Raw genomic sequence first — 24,957 nt, forward strand, 5'->3', positions numbered from 1 at the left:
TGCTGTGCCTAGGAATTCCAGTTACTGCTCTGGGAAGAGGGCTGGCCAGGGCCCAGCCTGTGGGAGAATAGACTCAGATGAATTCAGTATAGTTTGCTTACATGGTTAAGCTAAGGATGGGTGGCAGTGAATGATTCAGAGTTTGATATGAAATACCGAAAGTGTATAGCTTACTACATTTCTAACAATTTGCCTTACATGTTTATATATTTACAATAAGCCATGCAAATTGTGTTTTGGTTTTTTTTTGCAAATTGGGCTACTCAGCATTTTCCTCGCAATGAGAACCAAACTTGGACAGAAGCACTGGTGGGAGCAGAGGGCCGGGCAGCACCCGGGCTGCAGAGGGGTGAACTGGAGGGCGGTTTGGCAGCACGGATCAGAGAACTTCAGAAGTGTCCGCTCCATGTGCCTGGCAGCCCCCTCCTGGGACTGCTCCTGAAAAAAAAAAGTAGTGGAATAATCACCGTAGCCCGGAGTCGAATGGTGCAGCAGCAGAAACACTTCTAACATGAGGAGACAGGCTAGATGGGGCCTCCATAGCCCTGGGCCACATGCCGGTCAGCTGTGAGGGCCCAGGCAGAGACCTAATACCTGGGAGAGTGCCTTAGGAGGGACCGCATGAGAAGTGGGGAGAAAGGGTTGCAGAAGTAAAGATGATTTTGTTTCTGTAAAAAGGCATGCGGGTGTGTGAACATGTGAGGTATACGTCAGTGTGCAGACAACAATCTTGAAAAATCTACAGTACAGTATTGAGTTCATTTTTCCATCAAAGAACATGTGTTTAGAATAAGGGGAGCCTGTAGTTTTGATTAAGAGAAGTCAGGTATCTCACCACAAGCCCGGTCAGTTGCCTGCTGTGTGGAGCCACAGGATCCCTCTGCTTCTCCTCCCTCCTCCCTCCTCATGACAATGCTTGGTTTTGCAGGAGGTGCTCCCCTCATCTGGAGGCCCTTCTGGACCGGAGGCCACCCAGTTCCCAGGAAGCACTATCAACCTGCAGGACCTGCAGTGATGGCAGCCTCGGCCTGGGCAGGCCCAAGGCCACGGTCTAGGACTCACCTTCCCTGAGAGTCAGATGACATGAGCCTGGGGAGACCTCATTTGGTTTCCATTCAGAAGACCAGCATAGCCCTTTTGAGACTTTTGGGTACATTTATCAAAATGTTTTCCTTTTGTTTTACCAGGAACGAGTTCGGGCTGTACTCTTTGAAACTGCCTTTGTGAGCAAAGTGCTTTGGCAAGACAAGGGTCTCCTTCAGCAGGGCTGGGTGCACAACAGCCCCTTTCCCCGTGTCCCATTGATCTGGGCTGTGTAGCACTTGTTGCATTACAAGGAAAAAGACTTCTGCAGGAAATAGGGTAGAGAAGAGGCTCTCTAGTCAGATGCAACTTGATCTGTGGCAAAACCAAGTGGGGTCTTTCAGCTTCAGTGTGTGAGCATCCCAGCACCTGGGATGGGGTTTGTGGGAAAGTTGGTTTTGCCACACTGTAGGACCCAGGAGGTCCCATTGCCACAGTGAAGCCAAATTCTAGCCCAAGTCTGGCAGAGCAGTTGGGCAGCTAGTTTTTTGGGGAGAATGATGTGGTAGGACAGAGGATCTCAGTGGCCTATTACAGAGCCCTCTTTCCCAGACTAAATTCATAGCTGAGAGCTTGGGGGTATAGTAGAGTTAAAATTTTAAGTAATTTTCTAAATTCTGTATTTGGGTATTAATGTCTAAATGGTAATTTGACAATAGTTTATAAAGTGATGTTTTGAATACCATAAATTACGTGTAGGACTGTGATGGTGCATTTATGTTTTATTATTGAGGTTGATGTGCACATAATACGTCAATGTATATTTTTATAGAGTGAGGTCTGTCTTGCAAAAGGAGACAACATGATCACCTTGCCTTTGTTTATTTGTAAGTCTGTTAACTTAGCAATAACACAGGGTCACTCCTAAACGATTTTTTTTTTTTTTTTGCCTTGTGCCTTTTGAAGTGTGTGTTCATTCAGAGGCTGTTTTGGTTCCCAGACTGAATCATTCAAACTGCCGTGTTTGTTTCTTGAATTTGGGGGTGACACCAAGTTTGAGTGAGTCCTCCCTTTGTCTTGTCCCACTCCGAGGTGCTGTCCCCAGGTGCTGTTCCACATGGAAGAATCCACACCCATCAGCAAGTGGGTCTTCTCCACAGACCACTGCTCTGTCACCAGCTAAAAGCCAAGGAGAGAACTTGCCCACCTGGGAGACTCTTCAGCCCCAAGGTAGCCCAGAGTCCTCCTCCTCCATGGGAGGCTTTTGGCCACTATGGGGGGTGGAGCCGCACCTACCCCATCTCTATCGGGGAGCAGGGTCTGCCCCCAGGAATGCCCTCTTGGCCTCTACTTTTCTCCCATGTGCCTCTCTGGGAACGCCACCATGAAGTGGCTGGGACTGGCACCCAGCATTCTGGACCCTGAGGTTCCCTGCCGGTGACGGGCCCAACTCCTAGTGCAAATGAATGAAAGTTTGCCTCTAGTCATGCACCGAAGGTTTTTCACCTTGGCTTAATTCGAGTAGCTGCATATATGGCGTTCAGCCCGTCGTTTCTCCTTTAGTTGGTAGCCATGGCCCTGCCATATACCCAGCTGCCTGCTTGCATTTCTTTGGTCTTTGCACAGAGGCTGATCTCACACTACACTCAGCGTGAAATTAGCTTTTGTCTCATAGAGCAGCTGTTTTAGATGAGAACCAAGGTGTCATGCTCTTGCCCTCAAGCATCTGCTTAGGGTTAGATGATGAACCGGGGCGATGCTGAGATTTGGCAATGGTGGCTGCGTCCTTAAACAGGCCTTCAAGACTCCCAAAAGACATGAATTTATTCAGGTGAGGAAGGGAGCACACAGGAGGCAGAGAAGACTCAGTTGGGCCATTCAAGACCCAGCCCAGCCTCTGCCAACATCTTTGCTAAGCCTTCAGCTAGAACAGCTATGGTCTGCGAAGATTACGTAAAGAAAAATAGCAGCTCCTCCTTCTCCTTGTCCATCAGTGTGTGCTCAGACTCTTGTTTGATCCTGTGGACTGGGGGCTGTGAGCGGCATACCAATGTCCTGCCTCTCTGCAGCGGAAACAAGCCCAGTGAGCCGTATGCCCATGTACCCCTGCCCCTGGTGCAGGGAGAGGCCCAGCAGCTCCAGTCAGCTCCAGCCCACTCTGGGCAGCCCTGCAGGCTGAGGGCTGGAGTTAACTCTGAAATAACTGGGGATGTGAGTCTGCCTGGCATTTATCAAGTCTGGTCCCTGGATCACCACCTCTTAAATGTGGGAGCAGGGGGACCCGCTTCCTGTTGCCAGGGTCACAAGGCAGGAAAGGCGGAGGCCTTGGGACACAGCAGTAGGGGGACCCCAGTGACAGGCAGTGAGCAGGGCTTGGGGTCTGGCCGGAGTGTGGGTAGGGTGGTGGGACCCTGTTCCTGAGCAGAGTGTACCTGGCTGGGGTGGGTGGGCATGGCTGAACCAGTCTCAGCCTGGCATGGGCCATGAGCTGGCAGCCTGGGGAAGAGCCCCCTGCAGGAAGCAGGTCCTGGGAGAGCCTTGCTCTGAAGGCAGGCTGTCTCCCTCAGAGCCTCAGTGAATGCCTTCAGAGTGGGGGCATTGGGGGCTTGGGCTGCAGGACCTCAGCTGCCATGCTGTCTTGGGACCCCCTCCAGCAGAGACCCCCGGGGCAACCCTGCCTACCTTCTTCTTGATCTCAGCCTGGGCACGCGCCCGGGCCCGCTGCAGACGCTCCTCCTGTAGGATCTTTTGCATCTGGAGCTTTTCTTCTCGAAGTCTGGGCAGCAAGAAATGACGTTGAAAACTGGGGGGACCTGGGAGTTGTTGTGTAATCTCCACACGGAGTCCCCAGGCCAGGCCGTGTCCTCCCTCAAGAAAACTCCCAGCTCCTCTTCACCTCTTTTGCCAGGTCAAGGCCTCAATACCTATCCACAGCCAAAGCACCACTGCTTCTGGCCAAGGTGGGCTAGGCGCACAGGAGGACAGCCAGGGCCCTGCTGTTCCAAGGCTCTGGCTCTGGCCTCCTGCAAGGGCTGATCTAAGGTTCATCCAGCAGACCTCTCCCAGAGGCACATTTCCCTGAATCTACACCCATGGCCTGATCCGTGCACCTGTGGCCTCCCTTGCCACCGTGAAGGTCCAGCATCCCCCTGGAGCAAGAGTCCTGTCTCCGTCTTGTGTATACTCTCAGTCATCAAAGCCTGGTCTGGTACCCACTCCGAGCAGGGCACCAGGGACCCAGAGGAGAAGCCCCTGTGCTTGTGGAGGATGGATGGATGTTTGCAGATTGTGCTGTCTCAGGGCCCTGCACGGGGTGGATGAACCGGGCTGCCCACAGGCCAGGGAAGCCATGACCCCCATCTACCTTGGGTCCAGGCTGGTGTCCCGACAGATGACAAGCTGCCGCCCATCTGCCCCCCTGCACTCCCCTCCGAGCTGAAACTCCCAAGGCTCTCTGAGCCTCTGCACTTCGTCTTCCGCTCCAGCAACACTGCTGTAGCCATGCCTTCCCTCTCGGGTGCTGGCAGCTGCCCTTGCCCTCAGCCTCCAGCCCCTCCAGTCCAGCCCCAGAGGGAAGAATCTAACCATGCCCTACCTGGCCATGTTTGCCCCACTGCTTAAAGCCCTCCACTGCTATTCCGTGTCTTTGAGGCTGGCCATGATAGCCACACTCTAACTGAGCTCCACCTCTTCTGTCTTCTAGACGTTGTCCCTCCCTGAGCCTCCTGGCCACATCGAGTCACTGTCCTTTGCTCTAGGGAGCTTTCCCTAACCACCCCCTAGTTGAGTGTGATACCCCTCTAGATCCCCCCAAGACCTGGGCTTTTGTCTCATAGCATGGAGCATGAGGGGCCTGTCTCCTGGGAGCGCTTTGAGGGCAGGGCCTATACATGCCCTCTGCCCTCAGGGCCAGTCTGGATACAGCAGCTGGCAGGGAGGGCCTAGAGCTCACCTGATGCGCCGCTCCTTCTCCTTTGCCCTCTCGGCCTGCTCGATCTTGACCTGGGGCACGCGCTCCAGGTTCTCTAGCAGCTCATCCAGCTGGTGCTCAATGATGGTCAGCATCTGCACGGTGCCCAGGTTGGCCTCCTGCTGGGTGCCGATGCAGTTCCGATACACGTCCAGCACCTTCCAGTTCAGGCTCTCTAGCAGCTTATCCTGTGGAGTCAGCGGCTTCCAGCAGAGTGCTGGCAGGCCGAAACCCACCCCCATGCTAGTGCCTTCAGCGGTGGCCTACTGACCTCCCAGGGTGGGGGCCTCCCACTGCTTGGCACACACTGGTAGCTCTGAGAACATAGGCTGAAACAGAACTTGGGAATCTGGCTTCTCTTGGCCAGAGCAGCCTATCCCCTGGGCCCCCTGGAGTCAGCCAGATCCCTGGTTCCAGCCCCTCCCCTAGTTGCCTTTGGTACACCAACAGGGCCCAGTCCCCTCCTCCAGGGAGCCCTGTACCCCGAGCACCCCACAGGGCCATGTCTTCTCTGAGACTGTTCTGACACTTAGAAAACAGATAACAGTGCCTCCACGTGGGCTGTATGAGGAGAGAGAAGCAGCAGGCAGGCAGCTCAGCCCAGCCTGGGCACAGCTAGTGCCCATGGACTCTGGCTGTATCAGAGGAGTGCTTTCTTGCTCATGGCTGCGTCCCACACCCTTGGCCCAGTGCCTGGCACACAGCAGGCACTTGACAGTAGGAAGCCGCCCCATGCCCAGGGTGGCCCCAGGTGTGCTGTCAGGTTGGGAGCAGGCTGAGCCCTTGGCTGGGTCCTGGCTTCTGCTCAGAACACCACTGGCTTTCTCTTGTCTCCGAATTCTCTCACCCTTTCAGACTGGCTTGGGGACACGCCTCTTCCCCGCCTTCAGGATCACCTTGCCAGGCACAATTTATGTGTTTAAGAAGCAGACACATTTGTTGAATAAAAGAATGAAGCAATGAATGAGGCATGGGGGCAACCAAGCTGGCTGGCACAGGCATCGATACATGTGGTGGCTCCTGGAGGCAGGCAGGGCAAGGGCAGCTGCAGGGCACTTACCCAGGCCTTGCCCTCCATCTTCCCAAGGCCTGTCAGGGCTCCTCCAGTGGGTGCCCAAGGGTCCCTCCTTCCCCTGGGCCTCTGGCCACCTTGATCCCCAGCCTACCTGCTGATCACCCTTGTACTCGCCGAAGTGGAAGACTCGGGCTTTGAGCTCCAGCTCAGCTGCTGTGTCCTCCTCCTTGGTGATGGACATCATCATCGTGCTGACCCACTGCTTCAGCTGGTTGACCTCCCTGTCCCTGGAGGAGGGAGAAACCGGCAGGGCATCAGTCACTCAGCGCAGCCCTGGGCACATCGCTTCTCTGAGCCTGACCGTCTGTACAGTGCTTTGCCCCTACCAGCTGTCCTGAGGGCTGAAGGATCATGGGTGCCAAGTCTCTGCATGCCCAGGGGGTCAGAAATGCTGGCAGAATGTAGGGGAAAACTTAAAATATTTAACAGTCAACATTAAAGAAAATAAACAGCTTCTTTGAGGCATAATTCACAGACAATAAAATTAGCATAACCATAATAAAGTATACAAGTCAGTAGTTTTTTTGTATATTCAAGGAGTTTACACAACCATCACCATAATCTAATTTTAGAACATTTTCATCACCCCATGCCCATTAACAGTCACTCCTCATTGTCTCCTCTATCCTTTGGTCTTTTTTTTTTTTTTTTTTTTTTTTTTTGAGACGGAGTCTCTCTCTGTCGCCCAGGCTGGAGTGCAGTGGCTGGATCTCAGCTCACTGCAAGCTCCGCCTCCTGGGTTTATGGCATTCTCCTGCCTCAGCCTCCCGAGTAGCCGGGACTACAGGCGCCCGCCACCACGCCCGGCTAGTTTTTTTGTATTTTTTAGTAGAGACGGGGTTTCACCGTGTTAGCCAGGATGGTCTTGATCTCCTGACCTCGTGATCCGCCCGTCTCGGCCTCCCAAAGTGCTGGGATTACAGGCTTGAGCCACTGCGCCCAGCCTATCCTTTGGTCTTAAGCCACCATTAATCTAACTTTGTGTCTATCCTGAACACTTCATAAAAATGGAGTCACACAACATGCTTTCTTTTGTGACTGGCTGCTTTCACCCAGTATATTTTCAAGGTCCATCCATGTTGCAGCATGTGTCAGCACTTCATTTCTTTTTGTGACTGAGTAATCTTCCATTGCATACGTAGGCCACACTTTGTCGATCCATTCATCCATTGATGGGCATTTGGGTTGTTTCCACCTTTTGGCTCTTGGGAATATTGCTGCTATGAACATTCACGTACAGGTTTTTGTGAGGACATGTTCTCAGTTCTCTCGAATATGTATCTAGGAGTAGAATTTCAACATTCACCTTTCAAGTGAAATAAGAAACAGATGCACAAGGGACATGCTGCTCAGAGTTGGGCCTCAGACCAACTTGGGCATCACCTGAAATGCAGAGTCTTAGACCTTGACCCACACCTATTGAATCAGAAACTTCATTTTAAGATCCCTGGGGGATTCAAGTGCACATAAAGTCTAAGAAGCACTTCACTATAGGGAACGTGATCTGGTTTCTTCAACAAATGGATGGCAAGGGGGAAAACAGAAAGGAAACCTATAGATTGATTTTATAGATAGAAGAATTTAATGATACAACCAGAGGAATAGCATCAGCAAGATGGTGGAGTAGGGGGTCCTCAGCTCTTGTCCCCCCACAGAAACACTAATTTGACAACCATCCATGGATGAAAATGTCTTTGTCAGAGCTCCAGAATTCAAGGGAGAGGTTATAGCACCCAGTTTATGCACCCAGTGGTGCATAAAAACAGAGAAAAGCCATAGAGAGTGAGAGAATAATTTCACTCTGCCTATGTCACCTCTCTCCCAGGCCATGGCAGTGCTGAAAGACATCTCACTGGCCTGCAGTTTCTCATGTTGGGGGAAGGAGAAAGCAAGGTGGAACCCCAGGTTTCCATGCATTTTGGGGTACTTCCCAAGAGGCCCGTTTCTGTCTCATCTCTGCCAGAGCCCTGGTGTAACTGTCATGGATGGATCACCTAGGGGGGCAGCTAGGAACAAATAAAAGGCACAGGGCCTGATAGCACCCAATGTGCAGACCTCACCTGTCTGTAGACCCACCACAGCACGCCCCACCCACCTTGGACCCTGGCAGTAGGCCCTGCCCACAGACCCCACCAGCCAGCACATGGAGAATCTCTGGCTGAGCTGTCTGGCTTTCTCCTTTGGCTTTCCCTGCTGAAGCCAGTCCTTAATGACTGAAAGAAGCAACTCCTTCAAATGTGCAGATAGCAATGCAAGGCCACAAGAATCATGAAAAATCAAGGAAACATGACACCACAAAAGGAACCTGATAAGTCTCCAGTTATTGACCCTCAAGAAATAAAGATCTACAATCTGCCTGAAAAAGAATTCAAAACAATTGTCTTATAGACTCCCAGTGAACTGTAAGACAACATAGATAGGCAACTAAACAAAATCAGAAAAACTGTAAGTTCAACAAAGAAATAGAAACCATAAAAAAACCCCAGAAATTATTGAGCTAAGAATGCAATGACTGAACTAAAAATTTCAATAGAGAGCTGTAACAGCAGACTAGATCAAGCGTAAGAAAGAATCAGGGAACTCAGAGATAAGTCATATGAAATTAGCGAGTTAGAGGAGCAAAAGGGCAAAAAAATGAAAAAGAGAAAAAAGCTTATGGGACTTACAGATATCATCAACTGAAACAGTATATGCATTATAAGAGTTCAAGGAGAAGGAGAGAGAGAAAGGGCAAAGTATTTTTTAATTTTATTTTTATTGATACATAATAGATGTATATATTTTTGGAGTACCTGTGGTAATACATTCATATAATTTGTAAAGATCAAATCCGTGTAATTGAGATATCCATCACTTTAAATATTTGTCTTTCTACTAAAAACATTCGAATTATTCTAGCTATTTTGAAGTATACAATAGATTACTTTAGACTACAGTCATGCTATGAATGTATCAAACACTAAATCTTATTTCTTCTATCCAACTTTATATTTGTACCCAATAATCAAGAGAACTTAAATAATGGCTGAAATGTTCCCATGTCTGGAGAGGGAAATGGATATCCAGATTCATGAAGCCTAAAGACTCCCAAGTAAGTAGAACCTAAGAGATCTACTTTGGGGACATATTATAATTAAATTATCAAGAGTCAAAGATAAAAAGATTTTGATCGCAAGAGAAAAGTGACTTGTCATGTACAACAGAACTGCTATAAGATTATCAGTATATTTCGCAGCAGAAGTCTTGCAGGTCAGGAGAAAATGGGTGGATATATTTAAAGTACTGAAAGAAAAAAATGGCTAAAAGGTATACTATATGCAGCAAAACTATCCTTTAAAAATAAAGAAGAGATAAAGACTTTCCCAAACAAAACCTGAATGAGGTGGTCACCCACGGTACTTACCTTAGAGAAGTGCTAAAGAGAGTTCTACAAGTTGAAACAAAAAGTTACTAAATAGCAACACAAAAGCATGCAGAAGTATACATCTCACTGGTAAAGGTAACATCACAAAAAATGGTTACATTCAGAGGTTTTTGTATGCAATTGAAGTAAATTTGTTATCAGCTTGAAACAGACTATTATAAGATGCTCAGTGTAAGTCTTATGAAAGTAACTACAAAAAAAACCTATAGTAGATACATAAGAAGATAAAAAGAATCAAAGCAGATCACTGAAAAAAAAAAAAAAAAAACCCAAAAGAAAGACAGCAGAAGAGGAGGAACAAGAGAGCTATGAAACAGACAGAAAAAATGAACAAAATGGCAACAGTAATATCAGACAAAATAGACTTTAAGTCAAAAACTGTCACAAGAGGCAGAGAAAAGAAGATTCACATAAAGTCAGAAATTAAAGAAGAGACATTACAGTTGATGCACAGAAAGAAAAAGGAACATAAGGAACTATTAGACAATCCAGAAAAAAAAAAAAAAAACAGATAAATTCCTAGAAACGTACAACCTACCAAGACTGAATCAAGAAGAAATAGTCTTAACAGATCAATAACAAATAGGGAGATTGACGTAGTAATCAAAACACTCCTAACAAATAAAAGCACAGGACCTCATGGTGTCATGGGTGACTTCTGCCAAACATTTAAGGAATTAACAGTAATCCTTTCTTTTTTTTTTTTTTTTTTTTTTGAGGCGGAGTCTCACTCTGTCGCCCAGGCTGGAATGCAGTGGCACGATCTCGGCTCACTGCAAGCTCCGCCTCCCGGGTTCACGCCATTCTCCTGCCTCAGCCTCCCGTGTAGCTGAGACTACAGGCGCCCGCCACCACACCCGGCTAAGTTTTTGTATTTTTAGTAGAGATGGGGTTTCACCGTGTTAGCCAGGATGGTCTCAATCTCCTGACCTTGTGATCCGCCCGCCTTGTCCTCCCAAAGTGTTGGGATTATAGGCGTGAGCCACCATGCCCGGCCTTTGGTTTTTTTTGTTGTTGTTGTTGTTGTTGTTGTTGTTGTTTTTGACAGAGACTCACTCTGTCACCCAGGCTGGAGTGCAGTGGCACAATCTTGGCTCACTGCAGCCTCCGCCTCCCGGATTCAAGCAATTCTCCTGCTTTAGTCTCCCAAGTAGCTGGGACTACAGGCACGCACAATCACGCCTGGCTCATTTTTTGTGTGTTTAGTAAAGACGGTTTCACCATGTTGGCCAGGCTGGTCTCGAACTCCTGACCTCAGATGATCCACCCACCTTGACCTCCCAAAGTGCTGGGATTACAGGTGTGAGCCACTGCACCCAGCCAGCAATCCTTTCTAAACTCTTCCCAGAAATGGAAGAGGAGGGAACATTTCCAAGCTCATTCTATGAAGCCAGCATCACCTTGATAACAAAGCCAGACAAAGACACCACCAGAAAAGAAAACTTAGGCCAATATCCCCTATGAACATAGATACAAAAATCCTCCCAAAACTATCAAGCAGAATTCAACAGTGCATTAAAAGGATCAAACACACGTCACCCTCACACATGCATAGCCTCTCCCACTATCAACATCCCCCTCCAGAGTGGCACATTTGATACAATCGATGAACCTACCTGGACACATTATTATCACCCACAGTCCTGACTTTACATGGAGGTTCCCTCTTGGTACTGTATATTCTATGGGTTTGGACAAATGTATTATATAATGATACATATCCACCACTATAGCATCATACACAGTATTTTCATTGCCCTGCAAATGCCTTGTGCTTTCCCTCTCTTCATCCCTCTCTCCCCCTAAGACCCTGGTAACCACTGATTCTTTTAGTTTCTCCACAGTTATGCCTTCTCCAGAATGTCATAAAGTTGGACTCATACAGTATATACCCTTTCCAGGCTGAGTTCTTTCACTTAGTAATATGCATTTAAGGTTCTTCCATGTCTTGTCATGACCTGATAGCTCATTTCCTTTTAGCACTGAAAAATATTCCATTTTCTGGATGTACCACAGTTTAATGATTAATACTGTCTGGATCTGTGTCCCTGCCCAAACCTCATGTTCAAATGTAATCCCCAGTGCTGGAGGTGGGGCCTGATGGGAGGTGATTGGATTATGGGGCAGTTTCTCGTGAATGGTTTAGCACCATCCCTTTGGTACTGTTCTCCTGATAGGAGTGACTTCTCATGAGATCTGGCTGTTTAGAAGTGTGTGGCACCTCCCCACTCTCACTCTCTTGCTGCTGCTCCAGCCATGTAATATGGGCCTTCACCTTCTGCTATGACTGTAAGTTCCCTGAGGCCTCTCCAGAAGCTGAGCAGCTGCCAGCATCATGCTTCCTGTACATCATCATATAGCCAGGAGTCACAAATTAAAACAAAATACCACTACACATCTATTGGAATGGCCAGATCCAAAACACTAACAACACCTAATGCTGGCAAGGATTTGAAGCAAGAGGAAGTCTCATTCATTGCTAGTGGGAATGCAAAGTGGTACAGACACCTTGGAAGACAGTTTGTCAATTTCTTACAAAACTAAACATACTTGTACTATATGATCCAGAAATTGTGCTTCCTGGTATTTACCCAAATGAGTTGAAAACCTGCATCCACACACACACAAACATCTGCACATGGATGAGCCATACAGACATGGCGCTGAAAGAGACCAGACACCAATGAAAACCTACTATACTATTATTATCTTGAAGTTCTAGAACCAGCTACTTTGGTTATCCGTTGCTCCACAATAGGTTACACATAACATGCATTTATTACCTCAGAGTGTACAGTACTTACGTGGGTTAATTGCTAGGCTCTCTATTCTATTCCAATGATCTATTTCACTATTCTTTCACCAGTACACACACCATTTTCATTACTGTAGTTTTGGTAAGTCTTGAGGTTGGGTAGTGTCAGTCACCCAGTTTTCTTGTTCATCTTCAGCTCTGTGTTGGCTATTCTGGGTATTTTGACTCTTCATATAAACTCCAGAATCAGTTTGTCAGTAACTACAAAGTAACTTCTTGGATTTTCACTGGGATTGCATTGAAGCAAAAGATCAAGTGGGAAGAATGACATCTTGACAATATTGAGCCTTCCTATCCCTGAACATGGAATATCTATTTATTCTCCTTTGATTCATCAGAGTTTTACGGCTTTCCTCATATAGATCTTGTATGTTTTGTTAGATTTATATTTAAGTACTTCATTTCAGAGGGTGCTAATGCAAATGGTATTATGTGTTTAATTTCGAAGTCCACTTGCGCATTACTGGTATATGAGAAAGCCACTGACTTTTGTTTGTTAATCTGATATCCTGCAACCTTGCTTCTTGCTGTAACAGCTTATTAGTTCCAAGAGCTTTTTGTTTTTATTATTCATTTATTTATTTATTGAGATGGAGTCTTCCTCTGTTGCCAGGAGGCTGCAGTGCAGTGGTGCGATCTCAGCTCACTGCAACCTCTGCCTCCCGGGTTCAAGTGATTCTCCTGCCTCAGCCTCCCAAGTAGCTGGGATTACAGGCACACGCCACCACTCCCAGTTAATTTTTTGTATTTTAGTAGAGACGGGTTTTCACCATGTTGGCCAAGATGGTCTCGATCTCCTGACCTCATGGTCTGCCTGCCTCGGCCTCCCAAAGTGCTGGGATTACAGGCATGAGCCATCACACGCAGCCTTTTTTTTTTTTTTTTTTTTTTTTTTTTTTTTTTTTTTTTTTAAGACAGGGTCTCAGTGTGTCACCCAGGCTGGAGTACAGTGGCATGATCATGGCTCACTGCACTCCTGGGCTTAAGTGATCCTTGCACCTCAGCCTCCCAAGTAGCTAGGACTTCAGGTGTGTGCCACCATGCCTAGCTAAGTTTTTAATTTTTTCTAGCAATATGGTCTCACTATGTTGCCCAGTCTGGTCTCGATCTCCTGGCCTCAAGTGATCCTCCTGCCTTGGCCTGCCAAAGTGCTGAAATTATAGGCATGAGCCACTGCGCTTGGCCATCAGGAGCTTTTTGTTGATTGCTTTGAATTTTCTACATAGACATTCATGTCACCTGTGAACAAGGACAGTTTTATTTCTTCCTCCCAATCTATATACATTTTATTTTTTTTTTTTGTCTTATTACATTAACTAAGACTTCCAGTACAATGTTGAAAAGCAGTAGTGAGAGAAGACATCTCTGCCTTATTTCTCATCTCATGAGAAAGCTTTTAGTGTTTTTTTTTTTCATTAGGTAACATATTAGCTGTAGGATTTTTGTGTTCTTTATCAAATTGAGGAAATTCCCTTCTATTCCACATTTTCTGAAAGCTTTTATTATGAATGGGTATTGGATTGTGTTCAGTGCTATTTATATCATGTGACTTTTCTTATTTAACATGTGGATATGACAGATTACGTTAATTTTTGAATGTTGAACCAGCCCTGCATACCTAGGATAAATCCCATTTGGTTGTGGTGTATACTTCTTTTCATATACTGTTGGATTCAATTTGCTAATATTTTGTTGAGGATTTTTGCATCTATGTTGAGGATATTGGTGGCTACTTTTCCTTTCTTGTAATGCCTTTGTCTAGTTTTGGTATTAGGGTGATACTGGCTTCATAGAATGGATGAGGAAGTACTCCCTCTGCTCTTATCTTCTGAAAAGTGATTGTAGAGAATTGGTGTAATTTATTCCTTAGATGAAATTCTTCCTTTGTAGAATTCACTAGCAAACCCATCTGGGCCTGGGGCTTTCCCTTTTGGAAAGCTATTAATTATTGATTTAATTTCTTTAATGGATATAGGCCTATTATGATTGTCTATTTGTTTTATATATTTTTAAGACTGTATTTTGATTTTTTTCTGAGAAAAGATTGCTGAGTTCATGGAAGTTAAATACACATGGGCTGCGACTCCCCTGGAAACAAAGTGTGGGTGCTCTCAGGGATGGCTTGGCTGGCTGAAGACCAGTTTTGGGATGTTACATCCAGCATTCTGCTATGAGGTTTACGTTTGCATGTGCGTGTTGGAGGAGGAACCTGTCTTCTTGCCCAATTAAGCTGGGAGCCTGCCCACCTCTCCCTAGCTCATCTTCCTCTGTGTCTGTCACCTCCCAGCATTCCAGGATACATAGTCTTGCCTGAGGCTGGGGGTTTCACATCATTCTGGGGACTCTTTGCCACACCTCACCAATGGGACATGGGTGCTCAGGAGCATGGTTCCCCTATGGGACACTTAAGCCTCAATGGGCCCCCACCTCAGCGCCTTTGCACCCACTGTTCCTGCTGCCTGGGACCCTCTTTGCCCAGCGTCTGTGTGGATGGCTTTCCTCCCACTCCTCAGGAAGTTTTCTGACAACTCCTGGAAGCCTTCCCTGCCCCTCCCATCTGCTGTCACCCTCCATTTTAGCCCTCGTTCTCAAGTTGCTTTATTTTCCTCCTAGAACACATCAGTATCCACAAGTCACATCTGTGGACCTGTTTGTTGTATCTGCTGCCATTAAGGTCAGCTGCATGAGGGCAGGGCCTTGCTTTATCCTTGCAGAGCTTAGACCCAGGCCTGACCCAGAATGGATGCACAGGTAGTATGTGGGGAGTGAGCAGAGGATTCCCTGCTCTGGACATGCCTCACCAGTGCCTCAGGCTGACCCTGCCCTGCCCAGTTCTTCTGGAGGCAGGTGTCCTGCAGTAGACTGAGTGGCCACACCCAGCAGGAGGGACCATAATAACCTCAGGTGGGCTTCAGGTGAGAGCTGGGCAGCCACCTGACTTCTGCTGCCTCTCTGGTTGGAACTGGGAGGCCAGGATTTTCCCAAGGCCCTAGCCACTTTGCCATGCTGGACAAGCTGTGTTTTAGGCCTGTCCCCAGAAGCCCAGTCCTGGGTGACCAGATGGCCCTCACCCATCCCTGCCCATCTCAGCCCCACTTGGCCCCAGCTTGCAGGATGGCATGACTCACCACGCCCATGTCCTCCTGCTCAGGGCTGCACCCACTCCCGTCCCCGTTACGCTGCTGAACAACAGTGGGGGACACACTTCACAGCAGCCCACAGGTGGCTTGGCCTTCCCCAGTTCTGTGCCGTGAACACCCACTCTGGTCTACGAAATATGAAGCAGCAGCAGCTTCCAGGCCCTTCTGAGCAAATGACTGCTTTGGGCGCCTGTGTGAAGTATGTTAGTGCTGCCAGGAACTGGGGGGTCAGGGTCGCCGTGGACCTCCAGCCACTCCAAGGGCCCCCCAGGAGCTTGGCGGCAGCAGAAGGAGTCTAGGGTGGAAGCTCCTTGGAAAGGCCTGGCTCTAGCCATGGGCTGCTTCAGGGTAGGCACAGGTGCCTGGGCCCTGCCCACCCCCAGCTCCAGCACCCTCTCTCCAGGATCCGGCCCACAAACGGAGCTTCACATGGAGCTTTTCAGACAATCTGGACCAGGCCAGGGCCGTGGACAGGGGTGGGGGCTGTTCTGCCAACTCGGCTCCCAGTGCAGAGGGATCCCAGGATGAGAGTGGCAGGGAGCCCCCGCCGGCCACCGCGCGGCACCTACATGCGGATCTGCGTGTGTTTCAGGGTGCGGCTCAGCTCCTCCAGGGTCTCCTCCATCTCCTGCCTGTTCTGGATCAGCGACAGGTTCTGCTCCTCCAGCTCTCGGAAGACATCCAGGAGCTGCTGGGGCTCCGTGAAGTACAGCTGTGGTTCCTGCAACCCACAGGTTTTGGCAGGGACTGGCCAGGGACAGAGCCAGAGGGGCAGGGATAGGGGCACGGCAAGGGAGGGGCGACTTCTGAATTCTAGTACAGCACTGGGCCATTCACCTCCCCATCGCTGTCGGTGTCCTCCTGCGTGAGGGGGATGGGAGAGTTCGACCTGCGAAGAGATGGCAGGGTCGGGACTCTGGGACCAGCCTGAGCAGACAGGAGCCCGGGGAGGGGCACAGAGGTCTTGAAGGCATTGTCAGCATCCCCATCCCACCTCTCCCAGCTGCCCACAAGTTGCCCAGAGGGCAGCACCAGCTTCCTCACAGTCCCCAGCTGCCACACTGCAGCCAGGGGATAGTTTCAATCCACTCATTTTCCCAAGGCCCTAGCCACTTTGACATGCAGGACAAGCCATGTTCCAGACCTGTCCCCAGAGGCCCCAGTCCTGAGTGGCCAAATGGCCCTCACCCTTCCCAGCCCCACTGCACTTAGAAGAAAACCCTCTCTCCTCCTGGGGACTGCCAGGCGGCCCTCCCAGCACTCACCTTGCCTCCCCTGCCCCAGCCCCTCTGCCCGCCCGGTCAGGTCCCCTCTCTCCGGGTGCTGCCCTACCCCAGGCCTCTGCACCTGCAGCTCCGCTGGCTGCTGGGGCTGTCCCTCCTCCCCCACCATTGTTTACTGAGCGCCACCTTTGAGGCCTTTCCTGCCCTGCCTCTCCCATCTAGGGTCAGTCTTGGCCCCTGTCCTTGGGGTCCCACTCACAGCAATAGAGGGACTCTCAGGGCTGCCTTCAGGTGATCCTGAGTGCCCAGGGGCAAGGTCTTTCTGGACCAGTGGAGAGGAGTTGGGCACAAGCTGTGTGAGCTTTAAACGCTCAATGTGGGCCCCAGAAGGCCCCACTGGATGGGGACCCACCTCCACCGACTTCCAAACCTGCCCTCCCAGCCTGCTCCAGCCTGGGCCTCACCTAGGATCTGCAGGTCCTGCTGGCTGAGGTGGGGGGGCTGCGTTGGCTCGCCCCAGGCACCTCAGGGACCTGAGCTTGGGCTTGGAGATGCCACCCCCTAGCCCCCAGAAACAGAGAGGCATCAGGGCAAGGTCCTGTGGAACTCTGAAGGCAGATCCAGGAGGGCTTCCCAAGAGAGGCTGTGATATCAACTACAGCACTTGCCAGACCCACGCCTCACACTGCACACCGATGCCCATTTTACAGATGAGGGAGCTGGCTGTCTGCAGGGCACTGCTGGCCCATACGATGCCTTTCTGAGACTCCACCCACCAGATGGATATAGCCTGGATCAGGGAGCCTGACCTGGCAGTTGGTGGGGGTGGGCTGGACTTCAGCTCCCACGTGCCCTCTTGGCTGAGTGAGTGCCTTGTATAGTTCACAACCTGCCCAGCTGTACTCAGTGGCCCTGGTCACCTGGCTAATAGACGGAGGGGCTAGGAGATTGAAACCCAGTATAGTGTGGTCCCTGACTCTGTTCTCAAGTCTCCCAAGTCAGGGCCTGTCTGGTAGGGGTCAGTCCATGGCTGAGGGGGGCCCTAGGCGGAGCAGGCTGCACTGCATACATTAGAACCTCTGCTCCTCAACACAGAACTGGAAATGCAGGGTGTCATGGCAGGCAGCATTAACACCAGCCTGTGCATGGCCCAGCAGCATGCCCCAGTGGTGGCTGGTCTTCCCCACAAGGCATGGCTGCGCTGGGCAGAGAAGAAAGCCAGCTTGGGTCCTCTTCCAGCTGGAGAAGCATCAGTTTGGGCCATGGGAGGCTGATGTTGGGGCCACCCATCTGGGTGTGGAGTTCAGGAACAGGCAGTCGTGGAGAGGGGAAGACAGAGGGTGGAGGGCAGAAGGGCTGAGCAGCAGATAAAGACCCTGTGGAGGAGAGTGGGTCGCCACAGACACAGGGCCAGGGCAGGGGTGTAGGGAGCAGCCCCGAGCCCTACAGTGCCCACTTTTCTCCATCCCCGCTTCTGCCACCCTTATCCAAGCCAATAAAAATCATCAGCTTCCAGAAGAAAACACAGGAGAATATTTTAGTGACTATGATGTTGGCAAATATTTCTTAAGCAGGGCCCCAAATTCACCAATCATAAAATTACAGATTGGTAAATTTGACTTCACTAAAATTAAGAATTCCTGTTCTTCAAAATACAGTATTAAACAGAAATAAGGTGACTGGGCGCAGTGGCTCACACCTGTAATCCCAGCACTTTGGGAGGCTGAGGCGGGAGAGTCACCTGAGGTCAGGAGTTTGAGACCAGCCTTCCCAACAGTGCGAAACCCTGTCTCTACTAAAAATACAAAAAATTAGCCGGGCGTGGTGACACATGCCTGTAATGCCAGCCACTCAGGAGGCTGAGGCAGGAGAATCGCTTGAACCCGGGGAGTGGAGGTTGTGGTGAGCCGAGATCACGCCACTGCACTCCAGCCTGAGCAACAAGAGCGAAACTCCATCTCTAAATAAATAAATAAATAAATAAGAAATAAGGCAAGACACAAACTGGAAGAAGATATGTGTACCACACTTACCACACCAGGCTGGTCCCCAGAATACATAGAGAACCAATAGGTAACCATAAGAACGAGGCCAATAATCCAACAAAAATGTACAGAAATCGGATACTTCACAAAAAAATGACATCTGAACAGCCAGTAAGTATGAAATGTATCCAGATGTGTCATCAGGAAAATGTCCTGAAAATCGTATGGTCCTGAAGACCACTTCACCTATGTAGTGACCATGACTTTGATGTTCTGTGTTTTGTTGCTTTTGACACCTGTGGCCTTGCCAAGCCTGGAGGGACCACCTCTCTCAGGGCTGACCAGTCCACGGAGACAGGAAATGACTCACCCTGGCCTCCGAGCTTGCCCTCAGCTCACCTTTCAAATGCAAACCACCCAATCCACTGTCCACACCCCAGCCAGACCCTCTATCGGACTTTCACACTCAGGACCTATCCCCCCAGGGCCAGGACCAGACAACCACGGGCAGGCCTTTGTCCAAGAGCCCCGAAATTATTCCAGAACAAATCAGCCCTACACCTGCTCACCACCTCAACCTGAATTCCCATGGGAACCACAATGGAAACTCCTGCCCTAGGGTCCTACTCCCTCTGCCTCCTGGCCGACCTGGGACTTCCCAGTGTGGCCCTTTGTGGAGTAGGGACTGTGAGTAACATACTTTCTTTTCTGTGGCACTCAGACCTGACTACACGTGGGTGCCACAAGGGAGGGCTCCCTGCTAGGCCCCAGCCCCTCCCACCCACCGGAGTCTACTCACCCTCTGGAGTTGCCACCGCTAGACTCGCTGGGCTGGCTGCCTTGCTGGGGGCTGCTCAGATAAGACAGGCTCCGCCCCAGCCGCAGAAACCTCCAGGGCTTCTTTGTGCCCTGACCCTCTGGAGAAAGCAGAGGAATGGTTTCTGAACCCTGTGCAGGGCGGAGCCGGGCTCCTCAGGCTGGGGGCGGCAGCTCACCTTTGGCCCACACAGAGCTCGCCTTGCCCTTGATCCCTGGTCCTGCAGGAAGCAAGGGGGGGGTCCCGATGGCCTCAGCTGCAGCCAAGCTTCAGTGATGCCACGTGGCCCAGATGCCTGCAGGTAACCTGCCAGCTGGGCTCAGGGTCTCAGTGGGCCACTGGCAGAGCCCACATGGGAACCCACATTCTCTTTTCTGCTACCTTTGTCCCCTGGTGTGGAGTTAACACTGCCGTCTTTGGAAGCCTCGGAGATCTCCTTGGCGTTTTTGAGAAACAAGTGTTTCTTTTCCTGTTCTTCAAGCCACTCCTTGGGCGACAGCTTGTATAGGAAATCCTTGTAGACCTTGTAATGCTGCAGAGTGTCTTCAAATCTGGAGATCTCACTACATCGGGGTGGGGTGGGGGGTGGGAAAGAGGAGGTCAGCCTCTGCCACAGTGAGGTCCCCATGCCGGGGTCACACCTCCATCCTGGCCAAGTCTGTGTGGGCTCCTTGTTTTCCTTGAGAAAAGGTGCAGGAATGCCACATGCTGGAAGATGGGCACCTACCCTGCAACAAGCAGAGTCACAGCCTTTTGTGACTTGCAAGTTCCTCTCCACCCTGGAGACTGCACCTCTCTCAGGCTGTAGCTGGGCAAGCCTTTGAGCCAAACTGCCTGCCTCCAAGTGGAAGCTTTGGGAGTCACTGAATCTCTCTTGGTCTCACTCCCCCTTGTCTATAAATGGGCAACAGCCTTATGGAAGCACTGAGTCCCTGGGAGGTAAAGCCATGAGGTTCATGTGGCGCTAGGCTCCCTTTGGCCAGGCAAAATGACTGAGGGACCAGGAGGTGGGCCAGTCAATGGCCAGCATGCCCTCTGACCTCACCTTTTGATATTAACAATCTGGGTGGTGAGGTCCCGGATTTCAAGGATCTTCTCTATCTTGGCTTTGGTCTCCTTCTCAGCCCTAGGAGTTGGGCGTGGGGGAGGAGGGATGGGGGCAGGGGGCCAGTGGCAGCCTATTAAAGAGGGGTGAGCCCACCACCCACAGGCCCCAGGGTTGTGCCCGGCTCTGGACAGGGCTGGAGAGCCACAGAGTTAATCCTTTTGCCTGTAGTATCCCCTGCCCTTGGCTCCCGACCAGCCCTGGTGCTTCCAGAAGTGTTGTAGGGGCTGGGGGCAGAGGCTGGGTGAGGGGATGGATGAGTGGGTGTGCACAGGCTCAGGGACAATGGGGGTTCGGCATTGCCCAGCCAGCCCCTCGGGCCTGCAGGCTCACGCTTTCATGGCCTGCACGGAGCTGCAGTCGTTCTCCCTGAGGAACTCGTCGAACAAGGCGGCATCCTTCGCCAGGGACTTCTCGGCCTGCTGCAGCCTGGCCTCCTCTTTGGTCGCCAGTGTCTCCAGCCGCTGGATCTCTCTCCGTTTGCAATCCAGGGTATACTGAGGGCCAGTAGAGTGGGGTCATTGTGCCTGGCCCAGGCCAGGCCCTGCTGGCATCCCTCGAGCTGGGGGCTGCGGGACCTACCTGGAGGAGGAACATTTGCCGCTTCTGCTTAAGGTAGCCACTCATGTTCTCAGGCTCCACATTCTTTTCTGCTGGAAGAAGAGGGAGATGAGCAGGAGCGGGAAGCCCAGGCTGAGGAGGGGCCTGGCAGGTCTGCAGAGAAGCCTTCCGCTGGCTGCTGGGCACTGCTTTGCGTCCACGCCCAGGTGATTACCGGGACCATGGAAGGGAGTGTTCTTGTCCTGTCTCCACAAAGAGAGAAGGCTCTGCCTGAAATGTTACATTCTCCATGGCCAGAGTCTGGCCAGGTGGGAAATCCTTACTGTGTCTGACTTGCGCCTCTCTAAGTTTTTCCCACACATAGCTACCTGTGATGGAGTTATATTAGATCTATGAATTAGGCACAGTCAGAAATAATAACGACTCATAAAAATAGAACAATTATAACAATATGCTGTAATAAAAGTTAGGCAAATTGTCTCTTTCGCAAAATATCTTACTGTATTGTACTCACCTACTTTCAGCTCCGGCAACTGATGCCAAGGAAAGAGAAACCAAGGATAAGGTGGGGAACTATCCTATTAGGATTGAAAAGCTTTTAGGCTTGCAGTCCTGGAATAGAGCTTTGGGACCCCCCTGGAGGGGCCAAACACAGAAAAGGCGGGCCTTTCCAAAGCACTTCCCATCTGTGCAAGACGAGTGGCACCGAGGTTCCAAGCGCCCCATGCGCTGCGGATGTGGGGCGCCACTGGCCCAGGTTCCCCCGCGCCGGAGGGGACGCACCTTTGGTCAAGGTGAGCTTCCATGTATTGTAGTCGCGGAAGGCGCGCAGATGGTCTGCCTCGGTGCGCGCCTCCAGGTCCTCCTGCTTATCCTCCAGCTGCAGCTGCCGTCGCAAGCTGGTGTGCTTAGCCAACACTTTGGAGGAGTAGGTCATCTTCTCGTGCACTCGCATCGTCTTCTGCTGCTGCCGCTCCTGGGGGCGTCGGGCCAAGTCGGGCGGGGCCCAGACTCCCCACCCGCGTCCACTCCTAGGGGCGCGCGGGCCTGAGGCCCGGGACGCGGGTTTGCGCGCGAGCGCGGGAGGATGCCCGTGGAGCTACGCAGCGCGGGGACACGGGGGCCTGAACACAGCAGCCCCGGGCTGACAGCCAAGCAGGCAGGGCAACTGCTGGGGAGGCCAATTGCCCCTGAGAAGGGCGCCAGTCAGGGTCCCCTGGTCAAACACAGGCTGCCCGGTCGAATGAGTACTCCAGACCCACAGAGGGGACACGCTCACCCGAAAAGATGATGTCTCATTTTATCCGAAATCCACATTTAAGTGAGAGTCGTATATTTTGATGACCAGCCCAGGGCAGGGAACCTAGAGGCTCTGGGGTTCCCGAAAACTACGGCTGTGTAGTGGGTGTAGCCTAGCTGGAAGGTCACCGTTGGTGGCCATCTCCACCTGCTCTCCACCCCACTCCAGCTCCTGTGTGGCCTGGGGGTGGCTTCGAGCCAGCCCTCCCTTGGGAAAAAACCCTCGGAGGAGGGGGAAGGCTGGACTCACCTCCCCACATCCCCACCCTGCCCTGTGTCCCTTTTGCCATCCGGTTCTCACGGTAGGGATATCCCCTGCCAGCTCCACACCCTCTCCCACTTTTTTGCACCGGCCCGGGAGTCTCTTCATATGGACTTTCTAGGGTCACTTCTGTTTCCTGCTGGGACCTACCAGGTACCCAAATGGCATCTAAGAACCCAGGCAAATGGGTCCAGCCTGAGGCCCCTGGAGTGCACGTCCCCATCACTGCAGTCAGGAAAATGTCACCTACTAGATCCTCAGGGTACAAGGTGGCCTTTAGAAGACATTGGGCAGCTGACTGAGGGCAGGGCCAGACTGAGGGGGACCCTGTCGGGAGTGGGAGGTGGTGGCGGTGAGTGTCAGACCCTGCTGGGTGGGGAAGGGTATAAGTGGGAGAACCTGCTGGGTATGGTTTGGTGACCCTGTTGGGTCGGTGAGGTTGCGGTTCGTTGACCCTATTGCGTGGGTGAATATGGCGTTTGGTGACCCTGTTTGGTGTGGTGGAGAGAGTGTGTTGGATGAGACTCTTAGTGGAAGGCGGGGGAGGTCCTGAGCTAGGGCTGGGCTTGAGTGTAGAAGAAAACCGAGTGCCTCATTGGAGAAGATACAGTAGGGTAGCCAAGGCGTGGGTCAGAGAATCTCTGGGTCTCAGTCAGTCTAGGAATCACAGCCCACAGGCTCAGCCCTGGTTTCTGATGTGGAGGCCTGGGCAGGCTGAAGCCTGTGCATCTCCACCCATGCCCTGCAGATGCCAGTGTAGCTGTTGCTGCCTTGGGAACCACGGCTGTGAGGAATCCCTGAGACGCTGAGCCCTGAGTCAGGGGGAGGTGGATGGAGGCTGTGGGGCAGCCCAGGTGCGACCCTGGGAAGGCTGCCATGCCTGGCACGTGGGGCAGGGCTAGGTGCCCAAGGCAGCAAGAGTGGGCTGTCCCCACTCCAGGCTCATAGCTCTCAGGGCTGGGAAAGCAAGAGGACAGGCTGGGGTGAAGATGGGGCAAGAGTGAGGTCGGTGCTGGTCCAGGGACCCTAGGCACCTGGGGGAGCATGTGTATGCGTGCCATGGGTGACTCTGTGTGCGGATCTGACCTGCAGGAGTCCAGCCAGAGGAAGGGCACAAGGCCTGAGCATAGGGGGTGCCTGTGGGATGGGAGAGGGCCTGTGAGGGCTGAGCTGGGCCTTGGAGGACCCAGAGAGTATCAGGAGGGGATGGTGTTTCATGTAGGTGGCATTGGAAGTGGAGGTGAGGTGGCTGAGGCTGTTGCCACGGCAGCCCAAGAAGTCTATCTGACTGAGACCCAAGAAGAGTGGTGACAGACAGGGGAAGACGGGTGGGACACTGTGAGTCCTGAGAGCCAAGGAGAGTTTCCAGCTGATTTTGTAGGAAGTGGTGAGCCATTGACTATTCTGGAATGAGAAGGACCTGAGGAAAGTGCTCCTCCGAGAAGGGCAATGTGGCCACTCCAGGAAGCAGTGGGAGCAGGGAAGCTCCTGGAGGTGCTGGCGTCTGTCCTGGATACTCACGGAGAGAGCCTTATTCCGCTCCTGATCTCTGAGCAAGAAGAAATCCACATCCCCAGACAAGTGGAAAGGATTCGCCGAAGGGTCAGGACCATGCTCTGGAAAGGGAGACACCTCGCTGGAAAGGCGAGCCAGCTCTTCCAGGCGGTGGTCTGTGTCTCCGGGACCCCACTGCCCACCCAGCCCAGCATGGAAAAGCATGAGTGAGTGGGAAGGTTCTCCTGGATCCAGCTGTGCTTAAAGTCCAACCCTGGACCTTCCAGCTCCATAAAGGCACCTCTGTAGTTTAACCTGGTTTAAGTTGGGCTTCTGTCCCTGGCGCCTGAAAGAGAGCTGGTGAGCACAGCCTTGTCTCACACATCTGCCTTCAGTCAGCCCTCACTGTAGGCCTCTGGAGTCTCCCTTATGGAGGAGGGAGGCTGAGCCTGCTGTTTGTCAGTGATGGGCCTGGTGACCAGGGTCTGCTGACACTGAACTCACGGCCCTTGCTGTGGGCCTCCAGGTGAACTTGCATCTGTCTTTTCAGGCCTCTCAGTCCTCCCAGAGAAGGCCAAGAACAAAGTACTTCAGACCTGGGGAGGGACCAGAGGCCCAGAGAGGGGCTTGTGAAGGTTTGCTTTGCAGGGTGGACTCTCGTCCCGCTCATAATTCTACACACTGACTGCAATTCGGAGACGGAGCTGATGCCAGCGGCCTCCCTGTGAGCCTCAGGCAGCCAAGAAGTCAGGTGGAGAGGGTAA

At 51.5% G+C, this 24,957-nt stretch overlaps 3 protein-coding genes across 7 annotated transcripts in view; 2 read left to right on the forward strand and 1 right to left on the reverse strand.

Annotated features, from left to right (window-relative positions):
* Positions 1–1,790, forward strand: part of ZXDC (ZXD family zinc finger C) — a 37,656-nt gene extending 35,866 nt beyond the window's left edge. Inside the window, exon 10 of the mRNA XM_050781631.1 lies at positions 929–1,790. Within this exon, the coding sequence (XP_050637588.1) occupies positions 929–1,015 (87 nt within the window). The 3' untranslated portion in view covers positions 1,016–1,790. The remainder of the gene's footprint in view (positions 1–928) is intronic.
* A 1,039-nt stretch (positions 1,791–2,829) lies between these two features.
* The window catches only part of CFAP100 (cilia and flagella associated protein 100), a 41,148-nt gene continuing 19,020 nt past the window's right edge, over positions 2,830–24,957 (reverse strand). For all 5 annotated transcript variants that reach the window (XM_050781685.1, XM_050781686.1, XM_050781687.1 and 2 more), the window contains 14 exons: positions 24,221–24,315; positions 21,922–22,114; positions 21,160–21,227; positions 20,911–21,074; positions 20,518–20,598; positions 19,854–20,035; positions 19,651–19,692; positions 19,455–19,572; positions 16,285–16,336; positions 16,017–16,168; positions 6,160–6,295; positions 4,976–5,181; positions 3,706–3,799; positions 2,830–3,086 (listed from right to left, as the gene is read on the reverse strand). In XM_050781685.1, coding sequence (XP_050637642.1) covers positions 2,973–3,086; positions 3,706–3,799; positions 4,976–5,181; positions 6,160–6,295; positions 16,017–16,168; positions 16,285–16,336; positions 19,455–19,572; positions 19,651–19,692; positions 19,854–20,035; positions 20,518–20,598; positions 20,911–21,074; positions 21,160–21,227; positions 21,922–22,114; positions 24,221–24,315 — 1,697 coding nt within the window. In that variant the 3' untranslated portion in view covers positions 2,830–2,972. The remainder of the gene's footprint in view (positions 3,087–3,705; positions 3,800–4,975; positions 5,182–6,159; positions 6,296–16,016; positions 16,169–16,284; positions 16,337–19,454; positions 19,573–19,650; positions 19,693–19,853; positions 20,036–20,517; positions 20,599–20,910; positions 21,075–21,159; positions 21,228–21,921; positions 22,115–24,220; positions 24,316–24,957) is intronic.
* Positions 5,618–6,166, forward strand: LOC126949167 (uncharacterized). The gene is given in 3 exon segments (XM_050781795.1): positions 5,618–5,635; positions 5,638–5,745; positions 5,747–6,166. Coding segments are annotated over 3 exon segments (546 nt in total).

This window comes from Macaca thibetana, chromosome 2, assembly GCF_024542745.1.
Source record: "Macaca thibetana thibetana isolate TM-01 chromosome 2, ASM2454274v1, whole genome shotgun sequence".
In the NCBI taxonomy this organism is placed as follows: domain Eukaryota; kingdom Metazoa; phylum Chordata; class Mammalia; order Primates; family Cercopithecidae; genus Macaca; species Macaca thibetana.